The sequence below is a fragment of the Eurosta solidaginis genome, chromosome 4, assembly GCF_040869045.1.
Source record: "Eurosta solidaginis isolate ZX-2024a chromosome 4, ASM4086904v1, whole genome shotgun sequence".
Classification (NCBI taxonomy): Eukaryota; Metazoa; Arthropoda; class Insecta; order Diptera; family Tephritidae; genus Eurosta; species Eurosta solidaginis.
The window spans coordinates 124,719,173-124,741,658 of record NC_090322.1 but is presented as its reverse complement, the minus strand read 5'-3'; the positions used below and the strand labels follow the sequence as shown (position 1 = coordinate 124,741,658).

The 22,486-nt window shown below is 37.1% G+C and overlaps 1 protein-coding gene across 4 annotated transcripts in view; it reads left to right on the top strand.

Moving 5' to 3' along the window:
- The first annotated feature begins 11,297 nt into the window (after positions 1 to 11,297).
- Positions 11,298 to 22,486, top strand: part of Actn (alpha actinin) — a 112,264-nt gene continuing 101,075 nt past the window's right edge. For 3 of the 4 annotated variants that reach the window (XM_067782772.1, XM_067782771.1, XM_067782769.1), the window contains exons 1-2: positions 11,298 to 11,439; positions 12,028 to 12,376. In XM_067782772.1, coding sequence (XP_067638873.1) covers positions 12,263 to 12,376 — 114 coding nt within the window. In that variant the 5' untranslated portion in view covers positions 11,298 to 11,439; positions 12,028 to 12,262. Of the gene's footprint in view, positions 11,456 to 12,027; positions 12,377 to 22,486 lie in introns of all 4 variants that reach the window. The other variant, XM_067782770.1, reaches the window with a different exon arrangement.

Sequence of the window (22,486 nt, the reverse complement as noted above, 5' to 3'; positions counted from 1 at the left end):
TTTTGTAAACCTAGATTAAAACAGCGATCAACTCAAAATATCACAATGTTTAGGAAAGGCAAACATCTGATTGACTTCTATATGCGCCTATGAAATTATTAGTTCCTTTCCAACCTCTCGTTGGGTAAGTAGCGGAGATAATTTTTAATCGAGCTTACAAATCGCTAGCTATTGAATTGGGGAATCCTGTAGTATGTAGAGCTGGATTTCGATTCGATTTTTAATCGATTTAATCGATCTTTTTTTAAGAAATGAAGAATCGATTTTCTTTTTATAGTCGTTCGATTTTTTTAGCCTTCGAAGTTTTGATCATCTTTCAGCAACTGTATCAATATTTATTGATCAAAACGTGCAGAAAATATATTTGTTGTAATCTTTATATATAAAAATCACGTGTCACATTGTTTGTCCGCGATGGACTCCTAAACTACTGAACCGATTTTGAATTTGTTTTGCACACCGTGTGTAGTTTGATCTAACTTGAAATATAGGATAGATTATATCTCAGTTTATAGTCGCAATATTATTTTATTGCAATTTTTTCTATATGTTTATACGTAATAATAAAATGTTACGTATACGCACCGGCACTCATATTTTCAGGTGGTGCGGATATACTTCCGTGTAATTGGTTGGTGTTTAATTAAACAACGTGCTTATCAATAAAAAAATATTATAGCGAATGATATCAAGTATAGCACATCACCAGGCCAGGCGAGAGGGGGGGATGGGGGATTACCCCGGACCCGGGGTTACTGAGGGGGCCCGCGATTTAGAAGTACTAATACATTTTTTTGTTTAATTCAGGAGAGTCTTTAGTTGTTCCATGTGCAATTTTTAAGCCGAATTTCAAAAGCAACGAATATCTGCATTTCGTTTTAATATTATAGTGAAGTGTGAAAAATAAAAATCTATATATTTAAAAGGAAAGGCTAAAATGTGTGTTAGTTGGTCGCCGGTGTTTGAAGAGTTGCGTCGGTCGATTTTGTTCAAACGTGGACCCGGGTACCCCTAGAATGTGTTTATATAATATGGATAAATAGTAGCCGTAACCAAAGCAGTAGAAACCCTGGAAGAAAATAACCCAAGCTGCAATCGTGTTAACTTTTATATTGACAGTCGAGCAGCAATTAAGGCAATAATCTCGCATACCACAGCATCTAAATGCGTGTTAGAGTGTAAGCAGTCCCTGGAGAGAATCGGGACAGGGAGAAGCATACATCTATATTGGGTCCCAGGGCATATGGGAATAGATGGTAATGAAAAAGCGGATGAATTAGCTAAAAAGGGCGCATCCCTTGCTCCGTAAACGTCCCAATTAGACTGGGCGAAATTAAGCGAAGGCGAGAGGTGCACATGATCGACCAAGCAGGAAAGGCGTGGGTTCAAGCGCGGGGCTGTAAAGTGTCGAAGATTATGTGCAGGTCTTACAACCTTAGACTAACAAAGTTGCTTCTATCATTAAAACTGAAATTTGGTATATAAATTTGCCTATATTATTATTTACGATGCTTTTTTCCGGGAAGCAGACCAGAGACGGACTGGGACTAGGATTAGGACTAGGACTAGGACTCAGACTGAGACTGAGACTAGGAGTGGGACTGGGACTAACACTCGGAATGGGACTGGAATAAAATACATACCACCCTTTGGGACTGGCAATAAGATATGAAGAAGAATGAGAAAAACTTGAGAGAAGAGAAAAGAGAGAAGGAGGCTGAGAAAGAGATAGAATGAGACGAAGATGGAGATAGATGAGGCGAAAAATAGGGAGGATGGAGTGAATACAAAGATTAGGAAAAAGTGTAGAGGGGGGGGGGGGGCAGAGTTAGACGGAAAAAGCTTTTTAAAATGTATGCAGATAGACCAAATTTAAGGTAGAACAACGTCTGCCGGGTCAGCTAGTACCAAATAAAATAGTGTTTTAATTTTCAAAAAGCTCGACTTTTTTAAAAACCATGAGCTATGACTACTTATACGCCATTATGATAGTGTCTATGAAGAAAAGGAGAAATAAGAAAAACTTTAACATCACCAACAATTGGCGCTTAGCCGCCTAGGAGATTTTGGGATTGCAGTTGCGCAAGTCAGCCTCGCTATCTCGGCTTCAACATAACTGACACCAATTGCGGGCACCAATGGAGATCAAGTCTTCTTGGCGGAGGTCTGTTTCCAAATACAGATGCCGATAGGAACACCTGCTGTGCCGAAACCTTTTCGTGAATTCCCATTAAAAGACATATCGGCTGGTTCAACGGAGATGACCATAATTCATCGACATGACTTTTCTTTTGAAAAGGGCCATGCCATCGACTCTCGATACCGCAGCTATGATGAGAGATTAATAGAGGGTTATAGCCAAAAGTTGTTCTCCTTGTGATTTCTAAGCTAACATTGCAGAGAATGCAGAACCAACTGAAGAAATATCTGGGCACAAAATTGGAATATCTGGAAAAAAACACAGAAATCATGATATTTAGGTATCGAATACACTATCAATCTCAATCCGATGAGAGATTTTTTAGCGGCACAACCTTGGTAAAGAATTGAGCAGCAATCAACTATTGTCAGCTCGATTTAATCGATTAAATCGATTTTTTTTTGAGAATCGATTCGAAAAAATCGATTCTCTAAAAAATCGAATCGAATCCAGCTCTGCTAGTACGCTTAACTTCAAAATTTCAGATCTTTGACTTAGCTCCCTATTGTGCGATGCACATTTAAGTTGTGCATATGTATGTACGAATGACTTGAATGTCAAGTCTCTCCTCTATTTGTAAATTTTCACAGAAGAGAAACAGAGGACGTAAAGTTGCGATCTCTTGCACTTGTTTAGCGAGTCTTCGAGTGGTTAAAGTCATGAAATGGTTTAAAGAAGTGCTAACCAATGTTCAAACATACTTATTCTATACTTGTGTACATACATACATATATATACGCTGTAGGAATGTAAACACTTTGTGTACCTCAAAATTTCATTAAAATATTTGGTATATAAGGTAATTTTTTGTTTAATGACAATGAAGTACCACAATCACACATAACGCGATATATGTACATATGTATGTAAATAAAAAACACACACGAACCACCTGAATCTAGAGAAATGTCAAGCGCTATTCTTTAATATCTCAGTTATTTTCGCCGCCCACCCACTCATTTTCGGCAGCAGATAAGTAGGTATGAATGTAAATATATAAAAATGCCCATATGTGCAAATTAGAATGCTAAAACAAAATCTTCTCAACTTCAATACATTCTTGCTTAAATACAGTATTGTGTGAAATTTTGGCAACTACTTATCATAACCTCATAATTATCTTCAATACTCATTATAACCTCATAATTATCTTCAATCGCTGAGCCAGTGATATTGACCATAAATCTTTTGCAGAAGTTTTCTATCAAAATAGAAATCAATGAACATTTCTTTGGTGAATTGGTTAAATTCGTTTTGTCATCACCTTGTATAGATTCGCCTTGATTCAAATGTTAATGTCAACAGATACACTTGGCGTTCCCAGCTTTTTAAACTTAACAAATAAACATACAGAATTTTGAAAAACTTAATTGATGATTATAAGTTTTTAAATAAATTACGTATGGTAACACATGATTTGACAAGTGCTTTCGCCTTTATTTTGGCATAACGTAAGAAATATAAAGGCTAAGCGAAAATGATAGAGAATATGAGGTTCGTCTGAGCTTTGAGCATGCCCTCACAAAAACTACAGATCACGCCAATTTGTAGGAAAAATTCTAAAGTAGCATACCAAAATTTTTAGGAGAATCCATATAGTAATAAATTAATTTTATTATTTCTGTGGAAAATTGAAAAAAACAACCTAATTCGAGTTAGGATAATGGCGATACATAGACCTTTATCTGAAAAGATAGCCGCAATTCACCATTGTAACTTCCTATATTTTGTAGCAGCCATTTGGCGCTAGGGCTATGAGTAAGTAACGCAGGGAGATCTGTAACGGATTTCTGTTATGAAGCCAGAATATCACTTTTATCCTAACTCGAATTAGGTTGTTTTTTCAAATTGCCGCAGATTTGTTGCCAGGTTATACCAGACTCAAAAATATCAATTTGTAAATCTGAAATGCGATTAAGGAAAATCGTGAAAAAATACTTGCATTATCGCATAACAGCGTAAATAAAGTGAGCTTAAGGCTGCGTTTATGATCGAGCGTAATCGCATCGCGCGATGCGTCGAGAATCGCTGTTAGCTGTTATTAGTGCATATGGAGATGTTTATAACAAAACGATTTAGCGTAAAGCGAATTGAGCGATTACAAGCGACAAAAGCGACGAAAATTTGCAATCAAAATATTTTGATTCAGTTGAGCGAAATTAGCGAAACAATATGGATGTGTTTATTGAAAAGGTACGTGACAAGCAGTATTTGTGGAATTTGCGTCATGCAGATTACCACAATCGTCAGTGACAGTCTTTCCGCAGCATCTATTGGTATTTCTGGTTTCTGTTTTTTTTCCATCATTGACGACGAAAGAAATTTCAAGATGTACTCAAAAGTTTCCTTGCTCATGCGATAATACTCTTTAAATTCTTCAGGAAATTGTAAGAGGCCCACATGTAAATATTTTGTTTCCTTATGTATACTTTTGAAACATTTTTTCGTAACAAATAGCTATTTTCTAATAATAAAAGTTTTGGAGTTAATGTACGCATTTTGCTTTCTCTACACTGCCACAAAGTGAGTAAAAAGATTTTGAGTTTTATTGTTGAGCATTCCATCGCTAGCGATTTCGCTCTACTATAAACACTCAATCGCCAGCGATAACGCTAGCTAAAATGTAACAAGCGATGGAGCGTTTCTCGTCGCATCGCGTGTTGCGATTACGCTCGATCATAAACGTAGCCTAAAGCTTCTACGGAGAATCAACCTTGCCTAAAAGTGCTACTTTAGAGTAATAAAAGTAAAGTCATCTCTTGACAAAAAAAAATCATATTTGTCCTTGGCATTAACTGGCACATAGCTGTACCAGACGTTGTATGGAAAACAAGGCGAATCTATACCAGGTAGTGGCAAAGCGAATTCAACCAATTCGCCGTGCAGAAGAATGTTAAGTCAAAAAATTTTAATTTATTTCGTTTAACTGACACATTGTTGTACAAGGCGTTGTATGGAAAATAATCAAGAAGAAGCAATCAGCTGTTGGGATAACAACACCTGGTACTGAATTCGCCTTCAATTCTTACATTTTAATATAGCATTCGGAAGAACCTGCTGATACCATGGAAGCGTTTTTAGTAATGCTTTACGAAGGCACGACGACACGTCCAAACTATCGGGAGGGGTGTCAAGAGAAGCGTTTTTAGCCCAGGATCGATAATCCTGATGTTGTAATTTTTTTATACACAAGAAAACAAATTTTATACAAAGGGATTTTGCACGGATTTAATTTTGATCCCAAACCATTGGTGGACCGCTCAGGATAATTTTAAAGAAGTGCGACTGAAAGGCGTCAATGCAGAATGGAGTTCTGCGCAATGTGGATGCCACCCCCGCTTTAGAGCCGCCGGCTCGGTTTCTCGTGAATATCTTTTGATAGACGCTACATTTTTGCATTCTGTTTTCGGATTCCTGGATACTTTTGATACCCGTCCCGATATTTTTGGACATGTATTAAGAGGGTCATGCTGTCGTATAGAATTACTACCTATCTTGATGTGCCTTTTTAAGAAAATAACCGTTCCACATCTTTGAGTTGAAAGTTGGAGCAGAAATTCTCAATCAATCTCCTCGACTGGCAAGTCACCTCATGCATAAGCACTAGGGATGTATTATGTTTACAGGCCATAAAAAAAGAACTACGCAAATAATGTTTCAGTATAGCAGGCTGCTTGGAACATTGCTATGCTGTATGCAAATATATTTGTATCTATGTATATGCAACGGTAAACTTCCTACTGCTTCTCCATTTTTGGAGTAAATTGTGGTAAAATGAACGTTGGAGTTACTGATGTTCTGGAGATCTCAATCTTTTTTCATGACCGGCAGCTTGTCACTGATGTTGTGGCTTAGCCCTATTATGTAGCTGAGTGGCTAAGGCGCTTGCCCGCGTCAATTGCGCTGTATTTGAACGAAGGCTTCCTTTCACAAAGTAACGGTGGCCTTATCATAGCAAAGCGCGCTGCTTCTACGAAGTGATTGATAAGCTCCGAATTTACTCTGATATTGTTAAAGAAGAAAAATCTGCGACTCTGGTTGTCCATAGGAAGATGAACAGAGCGACGAAGCTGTTCCTGATTGTAACGCTAGTGACGCTGTTGCATAATCAAAACCCTAATATACCGACACGGGATTGAAAGCTATTCCGCATATACCCGTATCCAAATAAGCAAAGAGACAAATGTGTTGTACCTAGAGCAAAAACAAGACAAAGTCACAATACTCGAAATGTTGGAGGAGGAAAAATAAACTGCAGAGCAGCGGCCACCGTGGTGTGGTGGTGGCGTGCTCCGCCTATCACACCGAAGATCCTAGGCTCACGCCCCGGGCAAAGCAACATCAACATTTTAGAAACAGTTTGTTTCAATTAGAAGAAAGTTTTTATAAGCGGGGTCGCCCCTCGGCAGTGATTTAGCAAGAACTCCGAGTGCGTTTATGCAATGAAAAGCTTCTCATTGAAAACTCATCTGCCTTGCAGATGCCGTTCGGAGTCGACATAAAACATGCAGGTCCATTCCCGCCAATTTGTAGGAAAAATTAAAAAGGAGCACGCCGCAATTTGGAAGAGAAATTCTAGACTAAAATCTCTTCGGAGGTTAGCGCGCCTTATATATTTTGTTATTTTAATGGTTTAAGAGGCTGTAATTTAAGAAGTTCTACTCTCCTTAAAGAAGTATACAGGGGTGGCTTTCCGTAATTCGATAGTCGACACTCGTTGATTCGATACTTCAAGTCGATATCGAACGCTCGATGATGCCATTTTAGTTCCCGTATCTTGGTATGATCTCTTTCGTTTGCAGATTTCAAAGGGTGTTTAGAAAGCTTTTTCGAGCTACCAAAATATTTTCTTTTATAAATAGCGTTTGTTTGTTAATCTCTGAAGAAAAAATCATTCCCTAAATAATCAACAAAGCATAAAATTGTAACTTTCAAAAAGGCAATTCGACACCTAATTTGGTATCGAACAGTTTGTATCGAACGTTTGTGTTACGGAAAGCGAAAACGATTATTTTATACTCGTTCTTGATCGATATCGAAATACGGAAAACCACCCCAGATTTTCCTCTACTTTGTGTATGCGGCATTTTAGTTGTATTTCAAACAGTTAAAACATGTAAGTCCCGTACCGCCAATTTGTAAGAAAAATTAAAAAAGAGCAAGACGCAAATTGTAAGAAAAGCTCGGCCTAAATTTCCTCGGTGGTATATCGCGTCTTGTGTTACAAAGTGTTTGATAAGCTAAAGTGTGGTGTTACAGAGACACCGGTTTTACTCTAAAAGAAGCAAAATGCTGCGACTCCGGTTGTCCATAAGACGATGAACGGAGCGACGAAGCAGTTTCTGGCGGTGACGCTAATAGATGTAGGAATTCCTATGGGCATATGTCTATCAAAACAACGTAGTTAATTTGATAAGCCTTAACAATATTAACACCTTGAAATATTTAAAGGAGTTTTTCCAAAGCTTTCACAGGCAGAGCAAGAAACCCATGTGACGCGAAGTCTGGGACGGTTCGATCCTGTTGCATAATCAAAACTGTGATATACCGACACATTATGGAAAGGTACTCCACATATATCCGTCATCCTAATACGCAAATACGCGGGGTATATGTATGTTTTTACTGGCGTATACATCTGCGCTTGGGACTAAAAGAACGCTCATCGGCAATTACACATAGTAGTATTGTGTGGAGAAACAGCGAAGACACGCACTTTTTCGGTCGCAGTGTATAACGCATACCAAAATTGAGAGTGGAGCATAGTTGAGACACACAATTTCTGTACTAATTTTATGCGCAACTATTTCCTAAGTGCAGATAAAGTTATGCTCTTAGCAGTCCATATAAAGTTCAAGTGTATATGTACATGCGCGTAAAAAAAAAAAACAGCTAATAAACTAGTTCGATATGACCGATATTGACTTTATCCCCGATGAGTCCATCGTTGATCTATCTTTCTCCGTTCAGGAGACCAGAAGGCGTATATGTATATATTGTGATATTTTCTTACCGAGTAACCAAACCGCGAAATTAGGAGTTTATTATTTTAGAGAATTTAACTGTTCATATTAGTTGAAAAGGCCAAACTGGCAGAGTAAAGCTAACTTTTACTTTAAATGTTCTTTAAATTGGCACTGAAAAACTTATAATTCAATAATTTGCTCTTTTGATTTGCCGGTGCTCGAAACATGGTCATATCAAGCACGAGGTTCATGCATAAAAAGATACATCAAGCTACATGGCTGTCTCCTGATCGAAATACTCGCAATCAGATCGATCACGTTGTGATAGACGGACGGCATGCCTCCAGTGTTTTAGATGTGCGAACGATCCGAGGACCTAACATCGATTCGGACCATTATCTCGTTGCAGCCAAAATACGCACCCGCCTCAACGCGGCTAAAAACAAGGAACAAAAAACACAAGGAAAGCTAGACGTCGAAAAGCTTCAATCACAACAGACTGCCAATGATTTCGCAACTCGACTCTCACACCTGCTCTCTGAGGGCACAACTCATCCTGAAGGAATACAGGAGCAGTGGGAGCATATCTCCAAAGCACTTCATACTGCCGCCGAGGAAAAAATTGGTTACCGGCGGCCACGAAAAAACAACTGGTATGATGAAGAATGCCGCGTTGCAACCGAAAGAAAAGACGCTGCCTACAGGGCTACGTTAAAAGCGAGCGCGACAAGAGGAGTGTGTGAACGCTATCGTGAGTTGAAAAGGGAAGCGAGACGCCTTTTCAGGAAGAAAAAAGCAGAAGCATAAAGGCGTGAGTGCGAGGAGCTTGAGCTGCTAGCCACCAGGAATAACGCCCGAAAATTCTACCAAAAAATACGGCGACAGACGGAAGGTTTTAAGACCGGGGCAAACTCCTGTAGGAATGAAAACGGCGACCTTGTAACTGATGTCCAGAGAGTGCTTAGATTATGGAGGGAACACTTCTCTGCTCTCCTAAATGGAGGCAGCAATTCACCGCGCAGAGATGAAGAACCCGATCCCACAATCGATGATGATGGAATATATGTCCCCCCGCCCGATTATGACGAAGTTAGAATAGCAATAACCAGATTGAAAAACAACAAGGCCGTGGGCGCTGATGGATTGCCTGCGGAGCTATTCAAGTTCGGCGGCGAGGAGTTGGTAAGGCGCATGCAGCAGCTTCTTAGCAAAATATGGGCGGACGAAAGCATGCCCGACGGTTGGAATCTAAGTGTTCTTTGCCCAGTCCACAAGAAGGGGGATACTGCAAAATGCACCAACTATCGTGGAATCAGCCTTCTTAATATCGCATATAAGGTCCTTTCAAGTGTATTGTGCGAAAGATTGAAGCCCACCGTGAACCGGCTGATTGGACCTTATCAGTGCGGCTTCAGACCTGGTAAATCTACCATCGACCAGATTTTCACAATGCGCCAAATCTTGGAAAAAACCCGTGAAAAGAGAATCGACACACATCACCTCTTCGTCGACTTTAAAGCCGCCTTCGACAGCACGAAAAGGAGCTGCCTATATGCCGCTATGTCTGAATTTGGTTTCCCCGCAAAACTTATACGGCTGTGCAAAATGACGTTGAGCAACACCATCAGCTCAGTCAGAATTGGGAAGGACCTCTCCGAGCCGTTCGAAACTAAACGAGGTTTCAGACAGGGTGACCCCCTATCGTGCGATTTCTTTAATTTAATGCTGGAGAAAATTATACTAGCTGCAGAACTTAACCGCACTGGAACAATATACTATAAAAGCGTGCAATTACTGGCATATGCTGATGACATTGATATCATCGGCCTAAACACCCGCGCTGTTAGTTCTGCTTACTCCAAGCTGGAAAAAGAAGCGGTAAAGATGGGTTTGATGGTGAATGAGGACAAAACGAAGTACCTGCTGTCATCGAGCAAAGAGTCAGCGCATATGCGCCTTGGCAACCACGCTACTGTTGGCAGCCATAATTTCGAAATAGTAAAAGACTTCGTTTATTTGGGAACCAGCATCAACATTAGCAACAACATCAGCACTGAAATCCAGCGAAGAATCAATCTTGCCAATAAATGCTACTTTGGACTAGGTAGGCAATTGAAAAGTAAAGTCCTCTCTCGGCGAACGAAAATCATACTCTACAAGTCACTTATCGTACCCGTCCTGCTATATGGGGCAGAAGCATGGACCATGACAACAGCAGATGAAGCGGCTTTGGGAGTGTTCGAGAGAAAAGTTCTTCGAAAGATTTATGGACCTCTACGCGTTGGCGATGGCGAGTACCGAAGAAGATTTAATGATGAGCTGTACGAGCTATACGCAGACATCAACATAGTCCAGCGAATTAAAACGCAGTGGCTGCGCTGGCTAGGCCATGTTATGCGAATGAAAGATGATGCTCCGGCCAAGAAAGTGTTTCTATCGGAACCCGCCTATGGAAGCAGAGTTAGAGGGCGGCCCCCACTCCGTTGGAAGGACCAGGTGGAAAACGATTTAAACTCCCTTGGTGTGACCAATTGGCGCCGGTTGGCGGAGCGAAGGAGCGACTGGCGCGCCTTGTTGGACGGCCATAACCGTTTAGACGGTTAAGCGCCAATTAAGTAAGTAAGTAAGATTGTAAAGGTCGAATTATCGTTTCTTTATATAAAAATATATGATCATAAACCATTTTTCACATGAGGAATGCTTTTAAATTTTATTATTCCTCATGGGGAATGCAAAAAAAAAATATTTAGTCGGGACTAACAAAAAGGAATAATGACTAAAAAAATATATTTATTATTCCAATAAAAGGAATAAAGGCTGCAATCCAAAAGTGTTAGTTTGTTAGTAGAATTCCTTAACAAATCCGCTAAATAAAAAGGCCATGACGTACTACCGTTATCTGTTAAAGTTATAATACCCTTGTGTACAAGAACAATGGGTATACAAATGTGCTTACTTTTTAAACGTTAGTGTAGGTACGTTTTACTCGCTATACCGTTTGTTTACTTCAGATCAAGCATATGTTTGCACAATTTCACATCGCAAGATATATATGTACATGCATATATACCTAGATGCATATATAAATATTGTATTTGTGGGTACAATCGTATAAACGAGAAGTGAAATTGAGCATCGGTAAGATTACCGTGCGATTGCATCGCATTTTTCATTGCTTTGGGGGCTCAGTTTGTCCAAACGTTGATCATTGGCGCAGTATTAGTTTTGAGTTGGCTTCCAACGCGAGCGGGTCATTCTCTTTTCAAGCGACACGTAGTTATCAAAAACGGTTTTTATATAGTTTTTCATTAATTTTTTTTTCTTAGCTTATTGACAATATATAGTATACAAATGAAGGCTTTGTGGAAATTTGGAATTTAAAAAAAAAAAATAAAAAAAAAAAGAAACAAAATAAATAAATAGTTATTATTCACTGATATATATGTATTTGCATTTCTGCATGCATCGCTATATACCTACTTTATGTACATATATTGTATACGTACATACACAGATATACTAAATGAAAAAAATATATATAAAGCAAATTATATCAGAAAAGAGGAACTATTTTTGATGAGTGTTATACAACTTAGGCTACTCCTATCGCAGAATATTTGAAATATGTACCTTTAATAAAATGTACAGAATAAAAATTTTTACGTTAACGTTTTTAGAAGTGATGAACTGTGACGAATTGTTTAAATTAAATTAAATAGTTTAGTGATTTATTTAAATAAAAAGTTAACAATTAAAAAAGTTATGATGGAATAATTCGACCAGATATAAAATTTATAACTTTTTCCACTTGTGTCTATAAAACTAAAAAATATATTTTTATTTATTTTTTTGGGATTTCAGATATAATTTTAAGATTACTCCGAACGAATTAAAGTGCACTTTAATAACGCCTCCTTCAAATCTTCCACCTAAAATTCAACTACAAAAATAAATCATTTTACATGATTTTACTAATTGAAACAAATCAACAATTTTAGAAACGAAAAAAAAAAAATAAAATACTCTACAAAAATCTCCGATACAAAATTAAACAGATAGTAAGTAATAAGACAAAAACAACAATAAAACAATCAAAATGATGATGGAGAATGGACTCTCCATGGAGTATGGAGATGGCTATATGGAACAAGAGGAAGAATGGGAACGCGAAGGACTTCTGGATCCTGCATGGGAGAAGCAACAAAAGAAGGTGAGTTATAGAGACTCTTTTTAGAAAATAATTAATTGGCTGAACCAATTGCACTGCTTAGGTACATATAAACCAATTTATTTGAGAATGAGATCATTTGCAAACTGCCTGTTGTCGAAAATTCAGAAGTTTTTTTTTGCAACTATGAGCATTATTTCTCTAAAAATAACCTCGAAAGTGTTCGAAATAGATTTTCATTGTATACAAAACTATATACATACATATATACGTACAATAAATAATGACCAGTTTTAAATTTCTCAATTTCTTCGCATTTTGCCCACATTTAAAATGTCCAACTTTTGTGATATATAAAAATTGTCTTTAAGAAAATTCATTTCATAAGTCAATTTATTTATTAACCGTAGAAACAAATTGTTTTATGGTCAGCTATGCATGTTTATTTGTACATATGTACTTTTACACACACGCACACACATTAGTATGGACTGGTTAACCTATGCCTGTATGCGTTTTTTTCGAAATATTTTTATTTTTTGTGTTTCGATTCCGATAATGTCTGAAGAAAAGAGCTTTTTATTTTTAAAAATAGAATTTAACATAACACACAAATTAGTTCAGAAGTGTTAGGGGGGCCCCACTTACTGAAATAAATTCACAAAATCTCAAAATTCTGAATTAATTTGAATATTTACATATGATTTTTCAATGCTATCCTCAAAAACTAAAAAAATAAGTTGGCGTCCACGCATTTCTTCATTCGATTATTAATAGTTTCGAGGATAAATTCGTATATGCTTTTTTGCAGTATTTTGTTTGAATGTACCCACGAAAATATGTATATATGTATGTATTTACTATTAGGAATATTAGATCGTATCAAAAGCCCAATATCGCCAATATAAGTGAAAGTCAAGTTCTCGATTTGTGCTCGCGCGGATACTTCACTCTACCCGCCAGCGCCTCTTTTGCGATTATCGTCTGACCATGATACAAATATTGAAAGATACCCTTTTCTTCTCCCAAACTGCCAACATTTGACGTAAAGTGTGTTTTGGCATTCTCTTTTCAAACAGCGCTACCATATCCTTAAAATACAAACGTCCCAAACAATTTTTTTTGTTTGCAATTCCACCTGCCTTTTTCTTTCAATTGCTTGGTAATTTTTGACGTTTAACAGGCGGTTCCAGCTCGGTGTTGAGCGCTACAACAGTCCAAAAACATGCAAGAACTGTATCTGCCGGAAAATATGAGTGGCAACGTTATTCAGCTGTGTAGAAGAAAACCAGCAACACTCATTTAATACGTTTTAACATTTTAGTTTTATGAAACCCTTTTTACTTTTCCGTTATCTGTTCTTCTTATTTTACACTTGGTAAATTAGCTTGAATATGCAGCCGGCAAACAATCAAACCCAACCTCAAAATACTCTGCCGGAGTTTCACGTGGACGTATCTGTAGTTCCGCGTATTAATCCACGAAGTATGGCAGAAACTAACATTGTATCATATATCTTATCCCTCGAATTCTGGTTTCAGTTTCTTTTCCACTATATAATAATAATAACCTTTATAAGGTCTTCGAGTCAAATGTGACCCATTTTGGGAAGAAAATCGGTTTTTCTGGAAAAGCTTGAGGATATAATTTTTTATATTTTATAACTTTTATTCATTTTAGAAGCCACAAATGTACTAATGATTTTGAACTCATATATTTACTACTTTTATTGATATACAATTTTTTACAAATAGGGTCTTCGGGTCAAGTTTGACCCATTGTAAACGTACTATTATTTTTGATTTGCTCGTTAATCTTTTTGGCGAACTTCCGCTTTTCTAACGTCTATAAATTAAAAATAAACGCTTATAGACATATGTTTGTCTCGCTTCCTTTTATTGCGTTAGTGCTTTTATTTCGGGGAATCCCCAGATTATTTCTTTGTGAGTGAACTAAAAATGTTTGCTTGCAAAACTGATTCAGTAGTAAAATAAACACGGAAAGAGTAGCACGAATAAATTTGAACGCTAAGAAAAATGGCTTCAAAGAAAATAAAAGATAGTTAAATAGAGGTCCTATTGAATGAAGTATCAAACGAAGAGGAATCTTGTCCAGCAAGTGAAGATAACATTGAATACGCTGAGTCGTCAGATAGTGAAAGTGATAGTCAAAGTAATGACGCAAATATTTTCACTGAGGACTTCGTTTAAAAAAATGGACAAATAAGATATTCAAAGGCGCCTTATAACAATAGATATGGAAGAGCCCCCATGGAAAATATCGACGATATTGAAATATTTGCATTTATTGGTTTACTTTTGTTAGCTGGAGTGTATCGGTCAAATAATGAAAGTACCGAAAGTTTATGGCACCCTGAAAGAGGAAGACCCATATTTGGAGCAATTATGCCATTAAAAAGGTTCAAAGTTATTTCAAGAGTAATAAGGTTCGACAATAGAGACACTCGGAGCCAACGGCGAATGGTAGACAAGTTTGCACCGATACGTGAGCTGTGGAATCCGTGGGTTGACTTGATGCCCAAACTTTATAACCCTTCACAAGATGTAACAATCGATGAGCAGCTGGTAGCATTTAGAGGAAGATGCCCATTCCGACAATACATACCATCAAACCCAGCAAAATATGGGATACAATTTTGGCTTCTTTGTGATGCGGTTACAAGCTATGCCTGGAGTATCCAACCGTATACAGGCAAAGATATAGGAGCCATGTCCATAAAAAACCAAGGTATGCATGTAGTTCTTGATTTGACAGCTGAACTTAAAAGGCACAATGTAACTGCAGAAAATGTTTTCACATCTTATCAACTTTAACAAAAACTACTGAAAAAACACATTACTTTAGTTGGAACCATTCGCAAAAATAAGCCTGAGTTGCCGTCAGAGTTAGTAACAACTAAACGAAGACTTCTTTATTCTTCGACATTTTGTTTTACAGAGAACACCACTCTGCTATCTTACATCCCAAATAAAAACGGACTAGTTCTTCTGCTTATCACTTTGCATCATAGCTCAGAAATAAGTGATCGCGAAGACAAAAAACCTCAAATAATATTGGATTATAACAAGTGTAAAGGCTGTGCAGATACGTTAGATAAGGTTGTGTCCTGTTATACTTGCAAAAGAAAGACAAATCGTTGGCCCTAAGTTGTATTTAGCAAACGCCGGCACTTCTTGAAGAACGTAGGCCTCCAGCTTACAGCGCCTTATATAAAAAAAGAGAAACGATAACAAGGGCTAAATTTTGTCGGGAAATCGCTAAGAGAATTTGGATCAACACGATCAACAGCCGTCTATTTCAGCAAGATTGGAGTTAAGACCAGACAAAAGTACAACAAAAAGACGTCGATGCCAACTATGCCAGAAGTCAGATAATAAAACTGGATTAGTCTGTATCATTTGTGAAACCTTTGTATGTAAGGAGCATTCAAAAACTATTGTTTTATGTAACCGATGCAATAATTAAAAACTTGAATTATCTAGATATAATTTTGCCATCAATTCAATTATTACACTCAGTTGAGCAGAGCTCACAGAGTATATTAACTTTGATTGGATAACGGTTGGTTGTACAGGTATAAAGGAATCGAGATAGATATAGGCTTCCATATATCAAAATCATCAGTATCAAAAAAAAAAAAAAATTTATTGAGCCATGTCCGTCCGTCTGTCCGTTAACACGATAACTTGAGTAAATTTTGAGGTATCTTGATGAAATTTGGTATGTAGGTTCCTGGGTACTCATCTCAGATCGCTATTTCAAATGAACGATATCAGACTATAACCACGTCCACTTTCTCGATATCGAAAATTTCGAAAAACCGAAAAAATGCGATAATTCATTTCCAAAGACGGATAAAGTGATGAAACTTAATAGGTGGGCTGACCTTATGACGCAGAATAGAAAATTAGTAAAATTTTGGACAATGGGCGTGGCACCGCCCACTTTTAAAAGAAGGTAATTTAAAAGTTTTGCGAGCTGTAATTTGGCAGTCATTGAAGATATCATGATGAAATTTGGCAGGAATGTTACTACTATAACTATATATGTGCTAAATAAAAATTAGAAAAATCGGATGAAGAACACGCCCACTTTTAAAAAAAAATTTTTTAAGTCAAATTTTAACAAAGAATTGAATATCTTTACAGTATATAAGTAAATTATGTCAACATTCAACTCCAGTAATGATATGGTGCAACAAAATACAAAAAAAAAGAAAATTTCAAAATGGGCGTGGTTCCGCCCAAAAATTTACTGTGAAAAAGGGCGAAATCGGTTGAAGCCACGCCCTGTTTTTATACACAGTCGACCGTCTGTCCTTCCGCTCAGCCGTTAACACGACAACTTGAGCAAAAATCGATATATCTCAGTTCACGTACTTATCTGAACTCACTTTGTATTGGTATAAAAAATGGCCGAAATCCGACTATGACCACGCCCGGTTTTTCGATATCGAAAATTGCGAAAAATGAAAAAAATGCCATAATTCTATATCAAATACGAAAAAAGGGATGAAACATGGTAATTGGATTGGTTTATTGACGCAAAATATAACTTTAGAAAAAATTTTGTAAAATGGGTGTGGCACCTACCATATTAAGTAGAAGAAAATGAAAAAGTTCTGCAGGGCGAAATAAAAAACCCTTGAAATCTTGGCGGGAATACTGTTCGTGATGTTACATATATAAATAAATTAGCGGTATCCAACAGATGATGTTCTGGGTCACCCTGGTCCACATTTTGGTCGATATCTGGATAACGCCTTCACATATACAATTACCACCACTCCCTTTTAAAACCCTCATTAATACCTTTCATTTGATACCCATATCGTAGAAACACATTATAGAGTCACCCCTGGTCCACCTTTATGGCAATATCTCTAAATGGCGTCCACCTATAGAACTATGGCCCACTCCCTCATAAAATACTCTTTAATGCCTTTCATTTGACACACATGTCATACAAACACATTCCAGGGTTACCCTCGGTTCATTTTCCTACATGCATATTTTCCCTTATGTTGTCACCATAGCTCTCAACTGAGTATGTAATGTTCGGTTACACCCGAACTTAACCTTCCTTACTTGTTTTTTCTTGAATTTAAATAATTCGTATTATATTTTTATTCCATACACTGTATTAAAATATGTGTTTCTAGCTTAGTTTTGCGAAATCAAAAGGAAAAGATTGAAATAAATGCTAAATATAATATGCTATATTTTATACAACATTTTAGTATGTTTAGTTTTGTACCACAACTTTACCGCTTGGGTCAAATTTGACCCAAAGAACTTGAACGTGAATAATTTTGAAGAACTTATGAAGGTTAAGCCATTGCTAAGGCAGGTAGCTTGTCACTGCATTTCGGACTTAGATCCTCTATTTAGATGAGTTGCATATGCGCTTGCAGGCGTGGAATGGGCTGAATTTGAACAGAGCCTTCCCCTCACTGGGTCGCCTTGCGTAGTAAAGGTGGCCTTATCGTGGCAAATGGAGCTGCTTCTACAAAGTGATTCATAAGCTAAAAATGTGCTGAAGCAGAGACTCTGAGATTCTAAAGAAACAAAATGCTGCGACGCCGATTGCCCAAAATAAGATGAACGGAGCGACGACGCAGTTTCTGACTGTGACGCTAACAGATGTAGGAGTTCATAGGGGCAGATGTATATGGAAACAATAGAGTTGAGTCGATAAGGCAGAACAATAATAACCACTTAAAGTATATAAAGGGTGTTTTTACATACTTGCAGAGGCAGGGCAAGGATGCCATGTGAGGTGAAGTCTGAAGATGCGACGAATCTGTTGCATAATCAAAACCGTAATATACCGACACTGGATTGAAAGGTCCTCCGCATATATTCCTAGTAAGCAAATTCATGAAATGTTTTAGGTACAAACAAACTGCTGGTGGTTGGCAGGGTGGTTTTACCACTTAAGAGGTCAGAGTTAAGATTCACAACTTTCCTTAAAGGAGTGGATACGGCATTTGTATTTAAATCACTTCACTTCAATATTGATAGTTGAATAAAAATTCTCCATTAAAAAAATATTAAGATACAGCGAAAAATTTATGATCAGCGAATATTATATTTCATATTGCGGGTAATTGGCGAACTTTTATTTTATCGATACGGCCTAGGGACCATTCATATATTAGAAAATGCTATACATTTTGTTAAACGACAAAGAATTAAAAAACCTCTGAACAAGAAATCAAATTTTCATTTTATATCGCTCAATAAATATAGTATATTAGGGTGGCCCGTATATTTATCTTTAATGATTTCCGAGTTTTTTCAACATTGTTTAATAAATAACAGCTTATTGGCAAAGTAACACCTGACATCTTGAATCAGTTAACACACTACCTGCGGACACCTTTCAAAATTCTTATTAATATTAATTAGGTCTAAATTTTTACATGAATTTTTACATTATAGAAATTTACATACTTTATTTTTTTTAATGTCTTTCTCTTCCGCTTGCCTATAAAAAATTAAACCAGCTGATGCAAAATGCCACATTAAAACACAAGAAATACATAGGGTTGTGTTAGCTGTTTGGCCACTCATGTTACCTCTCAGGCCTTCGTTAAGTGTTTGGAAATTTATAAACGGCAAGTTTAATACATTAAATAACATGAAACTGTAACCATCCTAAATATGCACACTTTGTTTAGCTCTTTCGCCCATACTGGACGCCGGTGTCCCAAAAATATTTTATTCTATAGCAAGTAGGCTCGCAGCATTTTGTGAGTTTTTTCGTTAAGCGACATAGAAAACATAAAAAAAAATGTTTTTGCAATTAAAATAAGTTTTTCTAATCGGGGTCGCTCCTCGGAAGTGATTTGCCAAACACTCCGAGTGTATATCTGTTATGAAAAGCATAAAACATGTATCCCGTCCGGCCAATTTGTAGGGAAAACTTAAAAGAGCACTACGCAAATTCGAAGAGAAGCTTGGCCTAAATGAATACATCAATTTCGCTAAGTTATCAGAAAATAAATAGGGCGAAATAGTCATTTTTAAGACATGCAATTGACATTACACGAATCCATCGATCCCGCTTTAGAATCATATTCTCTTGAACCGAGTTTTGTTAAAAATGTTTAATATCTTATATATTACACTGTGCTACACCGATTTTGCACTTTAATAGCGACCTAGTGTCCGTTGTAGGTCTTGATCAGTAGATCAAGATGCCGTGTTTCAAAATTTTCTAACACCCCGAAATTTTCAAGTTATTGTTAAAAAACTGTTTTTCTTGTTCCTCGCGCATTCAAAAATTCGTTACTCCGCCATTTTTATACTCAGTTGAGCAGAGCTCAGTATATTAACTTTGATTGGATAACGGTTGGTTGTACAGGTATAAAGGAATCGAGATAGATATAGACTTCCATATATCGAAATCATCAGGATCGAAAAAAAATTTGATTGAGCCATGTCCGTCCGTCCGTCCGTCCGTTAACACGATAACTTGAGTAAATTTTGAGGTATCTTGATGAAATTTGGTATGTAGGTTCCTGGGCACTCATCTCACCTTTCATTTGATACACATGTCATACAAACACATTCTAGAGTCACCCCTGGTCCACCTTTATGGCGATATCTCGAAAAGGCGTCCGAACTAAGGCCCACTCCCTTTTAAAATGCTAATTAACCCCCTTTCATTTGATACCCATATCGTACAAACAAATTCTAGAGTCACCCCTGGTCCACCTTTATGGCGATATCTCGAAAACAACTACCACCACTCCCTTTCAAAACCCTCATTAATACCTTTAATTTGATACCCATATCGTCCAAACACATTCTAGAGTCACCCCTGGTCCACCTTTATGGCGATATCTCGAAAAGGCGTCCGAACTAAGGCCCACTCCCTTTTAAAATACTAATTAACCCCCTTTCATTTGATACCCATATCGTACAAACAAATTCCAGAGTCACCCCTGGTCCACCTTTATGGCGATATCTCGAAAACAACTACCACCACTCCCTTTCAAAACCCTCATTAATACCTTTAATTTGATACCCATATCGTCCAAACACATTCTAGAGTCACCCCTGGTCCACCTTTATGGTGATATCTCGAAAAGGCGTCCGAACTAAGGCCAACTCCCTTTTAAAATGCTCATTAACCCCCTTTCATTTGATACCCATATCGTACAAACAAATTCTAGAGTCACCCCTGGTCCACCTTTATGGCGATATCTCGAAAAGGTGACCACCTATACAACTACCACCACTCCCTTTCAAAACCCTCATTAATACCTTTAATTTGATACCCATATCGTACAAACAAATTCTAGGGTCACCCCTGGTCCGCCTTTATGGCGATATCTCGAAACGGCGTCTACCTATGGAACTAAGGATCACTCCCTTTTAAAATACTCATTAACACCTTTCATTTGATACCCATATCGTACAAACAAATTCTAGAGTCATCCCAGGTCCACCTTTATGGCGATATCTCGAAAAGGTGACCACCTATACAACTACCACCACTCCCTTTCAAAACCCTCATTAATACCTTTAATTTGATACCCATATCGTACAAACAAATTCTAGGGTCACCCCTGGTCCGCCTTTATGGCGATATCTCGAATCGGCGTCTACCTATGGAACTAAGGATCACTCCCTTTTAAAATACTCATAGAACTATGGCCCACTCCCTCATAAAATACTATTTAATGCCTTTCATTTGATACACATGTCATACAAACACATTCCAGGGTTACCCTCGGTTCATTTTCAGACATGGTTATTTTCCCTTATGTTGTCACCATAGCTCCCAACTGAGTATGTAATGTACGGTTACACCCGAACTTAACCTTCCTTACTTGTTCCATCAATTTTTGATTGCTTAACAGTTTTGGAAAGCTGAAAGATAGGGCTTCAAAAATATATATATTTGTCTACACTTTTTATAGCAAATTTTTGAGATTTTTTTAATTTTTCAAAGTTTGACGGCTTTTTAATGTATAATTTCTTTAATGAACAATTTTTTTTTTCTTAAAGAGATTGAGAGAATATTCTATCTCGAGTAAAACAAGTGCTGGTTGATCAAATTCGGGTGAGAATTGTTTAAATAACAAGACTTTCTGTGAACAAGAAAATTCTGCTCTCATTGTACAATCGATATCGCGTCGGGTCAGGATTAATTGTATGATTTCGGTATATCGCTGCTATCGTATTGAGCATTCTTATCGTTTCTTTTATTCCACCAATTATTTTTTGTTGTAACAAAATTCCAATTATTGACTTTAATTATTTAAACAATTTCGATATTTTTTATTTATCTATATCATCTCTCGAGTAATTTTATTTCGCTCCTACGTTGGAGAGAAAAAATAAAGAAATAAATCGTTGCAAATATATTTACATACAATTTTGTTTTATTTTATGTACTTAATACAAAAAAACTTCGAATTTCGATAGCTGTTAAAAATGATTGCTAGATCTTCTACGTTTATAAGCCACATCGTCAGTATCGCGTTTTAGAGGCCAGCAATAATTTGCCAGCATTCTGAACTGACTTTTTCCGACAAAGCGTTTTTCGATCTCTAATAGTTCCTGATGGAACCGTTCTCCCTGTTCGTCATTGAATTGTCCAAGATTTTCAGGGAAGAAATCCAAATGTGAATGCAGAAAATGGACTTTGATTGACATTCTGCACCCCATCTGCCCATAAGCCTCTAGAAACTCATTCACTATTTCTACGTAGTTGGCGCTTCTGTTAATCCCCAAAAAATTGTTGCATAGAGAAATAAAACTCGCCCATGCTCTTTGCTCTACGTTATTAAATTTTTTGAAAAATTCCGTATCAGAAAAATATTTCGTATTTGTGGCCCAACAAAAATACCTGTAAAGTTGACAATAATGAGAAAGTGAATGTGATGAAAATATTTCTTTTCATGTGTATATATAATAAAAAAGGAAAATATCAATGTTATGGATTGAAGCCTGAATATAAAAACTGTTAATAAGATTTTTATTTTTTTTGACACTAAATGTTGCTCAGTATCTTTCATTCCAGTTGGAACGAATGTGTCTTTGATATCTAGGCCGCCAGAGTTTTCTCCATTATCAGCTTCTAATGAATTTTGCGGTTGTGAAATTGCATCACGAA